The sequence below is a fragment of the Penaeus vannamei genome, chromosome 38 (genome assembly GCF_042767895.1).
Source record: "Penaeus vannamei isolate JL-2024 chromosome 38, ASM4276789v1, whole genome shotgun sequence".
NCBI classification, from domain to species: Eukaryota; Metazoa; Arthropoda; class Malacostraca; order Decapoda; family Penaeidae; genus Penaeus; species Penaeus vannamei.
Window position 1 is genome coordinate 24,345,763 of NC_091586.1, and position 5,000 is coordinate 24,350,762.

General features: G+C 43.9%; 1 protein-coding gene across 1 annotated transcript in view; it reads left to right on the plus strand.

The window, feature by feature from the left end:
• Nucleotides 1-5,000, plus strand: part of LOC138859894 (uncharacterized) — a 7,034-nt gene that overhangs the window by 151 nt on the left and 1,883 nt on the right. The window contains exon 2 of the mRNA XM_070116296.1: nucleotides 1,878-2,176. Within this exon, the coding sequence (XP_069972397.1) occupies nucleotides 1,878-2,176 (299 nt within the window). The remainder of the gene's footprint in view (nucleotides 1-1,877; nucleotides 2,177-5,000) is intronic.

The following is a 5,000-nucleotide window of genomic DNA, read 5'->3' on the forward strand; positions in this document are numbered from 1 at the left end:
AGAAGAGAGAAAAAGGATGTGTGATTCTGTTCATTTTTCGTGATTCTCTTTGTTTGGTTTTTTGGTTCTGTTGGTTTTGCTTTGTTTAAGTGTGTGAGGGATTCTTACTTTGATACGAAAAGGAGAAGAAGAGGATATTTGGTTGACTAAGAAAAAGAATATTTTTGTTCTGAGTTAAAGAAGAAAAAGAGAATTGGTCGAGTAATAGATTTAAAAAATAGAAATTAAAGAATAAAAGATCGTTGCTTTTGTAAGAAGAGCAAGAAGAAAATGATTTTTGTCTACTAAAAGAAGATTTTTGGTGGAATGACAACAGAACACTGGGCGCATAAAAAATAATAAAAAAGTAAAAAATATTAGCCGAGTTAAAATGAAAAAAAAAAGATGGTTGGTTTATTAAAAAATATATATATATTTGTTCAAGAAAAACGGTGTTACGATATGGACATGCTTCACACACTGCAAACAAGCACACACACACACAAACAAACAGTCACATACGAACAAACAAATAAACACATCTAGGTCACTTAAGATTCAACGATCTACTTACATCGCTTTGCTTGTGTCTCTCACGTGATAAAAAAAAATGAGCGGAAAAAATGGATCAAACTTCAGTGGATTTCTTGGCGTTTTAAGCTGAGGAAGGCTAGATCAGTAGCAATTCGAGGAAGTGTCATGGCGTCTGATTCCATATTTGGGGAAAAAGAAGCATATGGGGTCGATTTTGATGACGTCACAAAAGTCACGGATGCTTTGTGGAAATGGTCGATCATTTTGGTCTTTTCAATTTTCCAAAAGGATGGAAAATAAGGATCATAAAGGTTATATTTTCATTGAACAATCATCAAAAATAACCCTGTGGGCCGCCATGACACCTCCTCGAGTTGCTACTGCTCTAGCCTTCCCCGTTCTAAGCAGGGAAGCGCTTGGCCAGGAATTCTTGCTCGGAGGCTAAGACTTCGCTGCTTAAAACGATCGCTAGAGTCTGAGCAGTGATTTATATATTAAATTTAATATATATATTAAATTATTCCGCACCAACGGCTCTATTAAATGTCAGGCCTGAAAAAATTCTTCGCTCATACTTCAAGTATCTTCCGCAATTAACGTTTTAAATAAGTAGATCTACCATAACATCTTTACAAAAAATAATGTTTTCTCCTATGTGTATATACAGTACCTCTAAATCAGTGACACACTCCCGATTGGCAACCCTGACAATCTGACGCGCTATCAAAACAAAGGAACATCACTGAAGTAAAATATAGGCCTACTCATTTCCATATATACAATCTTGTGAAGATGAAATTGAAAATAACAGTCACTGAATACATTATCAACAGAAGAATGTTGCTGGATTTTTTTTAGACTTTTCCACTTGAGATATTTTCTAATTCATTGAATAGTAGGTATATTCTCGATTTATAGAGACGAGTAAGCGATAAATTGTTAGTCTTAGAATGATTTATGATCAATAAGAAAAAAATAATTTCCATAATCTTCATGATCTTTCGTTTTCAGTTAATTTCAAATTATTTGAATATAATGTTATGGAAATTACAGAAACAGAAACCGTACGCGAACGACGCTGTTGCCATGGTGACGGTACACCGCTTGACTTAACAAGCTCAAGTCTAGTCATCTACGGGGGGTTCTTAAGAAAGCTAGAAAAAATCTTGATAGCAAGAAAAAGTCTTGAGATTTTAGGCAAGAACTTTCCCTGCTTAGAACGCTTTATGTTGGAATATCCTATTCGTCTTTCCCGCCGCAGAAGTTGGGTTTCCTCTTTCCGCAGCCACATGGCGTCTCGCGGGGCCCTTCGGAGCCGGCCAGGGTCGTCGGGAGCACTACTAAGGAGAGATTTTATCCCGCAGATGAAGGTCGTGCCGGTGGTCGTGGCGTGTCTGGTGGGCGTGGTGGTCGTCGGAGTCGCGGCCGGGGATGCGACCGCGGACGACCTCTCGCCCCCGAAGGACCTGTCGCCCTCGGAGGAGCACGAGTCCCTCGACGAGGACAGCGGCAGAGGCGAAAGGATCTTCGCCTACTACACCTCGACGACCACGACCCGCCTAACGACCTCCACGCTGACGGCGCTCTCCACCTGCCTCTCTATCCTCGCTGACGCCCCAGCCTGCAGGAGGAGGAAGAGGAGGGCGGGCAGACTGGCGGCCATGTGAGTCCGGGGCTTCTCTTCAGGAATGTCTCCTTGTCACTCCCTTCGACGTTTCCTCTTCTTATTCATTCATTCTTCTCTTCTGTGATTATTTACCACACTCTTGTTTCTCATGATCCGGATCACCACCAAAATTTATTGTCCTCTGAGTTGGGCTTCGACATACCTCTTAAAAAACAGAAAAATCTGTTCATAGCTTTTCAAATTATTCTGCTAGCCAAAGAACAAACTAAACAGCACTACCAAAAGCATAACCTCCTTGTTGGAGGTAAATATAGTACAAATTTATGTAGAAATGAGAAAAAAAAATCTCAGAGAAACTCACAATCCATTGAAAATGATTTTGCTGTAAATAATTTTTCCACTAATGTTAAAAAGGGATGTTGCCTATATTCATTCCAGCTGCTATAGCTAATACATATGTTGACTAACATAAATCATCATCATCACTGGGAGTTAACGCCGATTGGGGCGCATAGCCGCATCCACCCTTTGCTCGCGGCGAGCCCCTAGGAGGGACACAGCAAATCTCAGTCTCCTAACGACATGTTTCATCAAGCCACGACTTCCTAGGTCTTCCCATAAGCCTCCTCCATCAAAGGTTGTCTCACAGAGAGACAACCTGCTGGGCAGGATCATCCTGTGGGAAACGAGCCAAATGTCTGCACAGCCTGAGTTGGTCCTGCTAACTGCACCCCATGATCCATTCCAAAGACCTTTTGTAAAAGGCATCAGGAGGAGATTCCACGGCACAGGATAACATCCAGGTTTCACTACCGTATAGTAAAACTGGAATTATCAGGGCCTTGAAAACACATAGCTTGGGTCTGCACAGGTATTGGCATCTCCAAATACTCTTGTCGAAAGAGTTCATGAGTTCATGCTGCCGGGCCAGTCTGTCTACTGACTTCCTGATCTGATAGTCCAGAGTTATGAACTACACTGTCAAGGTATGTAAAGCTCTCTGTGACTTCCATGTCCTCACGTACCGACCAAACAGGTTTTCTAAGCAGGTCCCCAAAGTCCTGGATCTTTGTCCAAGAGACGTCTAGGTCCGGGGGCTTTGCTTCCTTGCTAAATGCACCAAGAGCCACCACTAGGGTTTTCAAGGACTCAGAAACAAGCAACCTCGTCAGCAAAGTCAGGGTCAGTAACCTTGATATTGCCCAGAGTTGCTTTACAGTGACTTTGGAAAGTAGCTCTGCCCAGTATCTAGTCCATGCAAGTGTTGGAAAGAGTTGGTGCAAGGACACAGGGTCGTCGGGAGCACTATTAAGGAGAACTGCTGAACTAGCAGGAAAGAAGCTTGACAGGCCCCTACATCACTTTACAGCACTCTGAGTACCATTTAATCCAATAATCCTTGGTGGCAATCCTTTCAGTCTCAGGATTTCCCAGTGATTCCTGATGCACCGCATTGAACACCTTGAGGTCAATGTAAGCTGCAAGCAGCCCATGTCCAAACTCACGACTGTGCTCTACAATGACTTGAAGCGCTAGAATATGGTCTATTGTGGACTAACCTGGACTGAATTCATATTGCTCCTGCCTCTGATGCCTCAGCTCATGGTCTCTGATACGTTCCAAATGATGTGAGAACCTTGCATGGTATACTGAGCTGTGTGATGCCTTGGTGATTACTGCAGTCCCATCAATCCCCTTTCCCCTTCCAGACGGGGATAACTACACCCCTCAACAGGTCGGGCAAAATGGTACCGGATTGCCAAATGACAGCCAGGCCCAAACCTTGCACGGGTTCATCACCAGCCTTTAAAAGTTCAGCTGAGATGCTACAAATACCCTTTGCTTTACCACTCTTCAGATTTGAGATTGCAACCTTAACTCCAGTTAGGGAGGATGGATCCTCGCTGATGGGTGGGCCCAGCACCACTAGACACCACTGGCATCCAAGTTAAGTGTTGGTGGATCAACCTGGTACAACTACTCAAAATACTCATCCCAACGCTCCCACACTCTAACAGGATCTGAGATGCTCTGGCCACTTACTGAGTGGACTGCAGTTGCCTGTGAGGACGGCTTGAATTTCAGCGTTCTCAGGGCGTGGTAGGCAGGACAAGATCATTTACTATGAAATGACCTTTGACCTCCTCAGCGATACTCCTAATAAATTGTTCCTTGTCCCTTCTCAGCCATGATCAAGTCCTGCACACCTGCGAATGATGCAAATCCCAATCCCCTGTCCAATGAGCTGTGCAACAAACTTCTGTGGTTTTCAGTGTCTCCTGCGAGACAAGATTCTGTCTGCTCTTTGGCGTTCACAAATTAATTCTTGAGCTGCATTGAGCGTTTTATGCTTTAAAAGTTGCTCCACAGAAATACAGGATCCATCAGGTTGTCGAGCACTGTGAAACGGCCAGAAATTGCTTCATCAAACTCCTGGGCACACTCCCCCTCCCTCAACCTGTCCAAATGAACTACCCCAAGGTGGTCACTGGACCAATGGGGAGTTTTGAAGTGGACCCAAAGGGTAGCCACAACTAATCTATGGTCAGTACCACAGAACTCCGCACTCCTATACACCCCGCAGTTCTGAAGGATCCTTCAACGAGTGATAACGAGGATGTGGTCAGTTTCCTTGGCTGCATTACCTGCATCACTTTACTATGTCCAATGATGCGGTTCAGAATGCTGGTGCCAAGTGCCAGAAATCCTCAATTTCTGGGACTTTGGAAAGTCCTGGAAAATGAGGCTAGTCTTGCTGCCAGCATCATCTCCCAAACCTTGGGGACCAACAAACATCTCATAGCCAGCTCGGTCACAGCCAGATATCTCACTGAAGCCACCCAGAACATTCCAAATATCT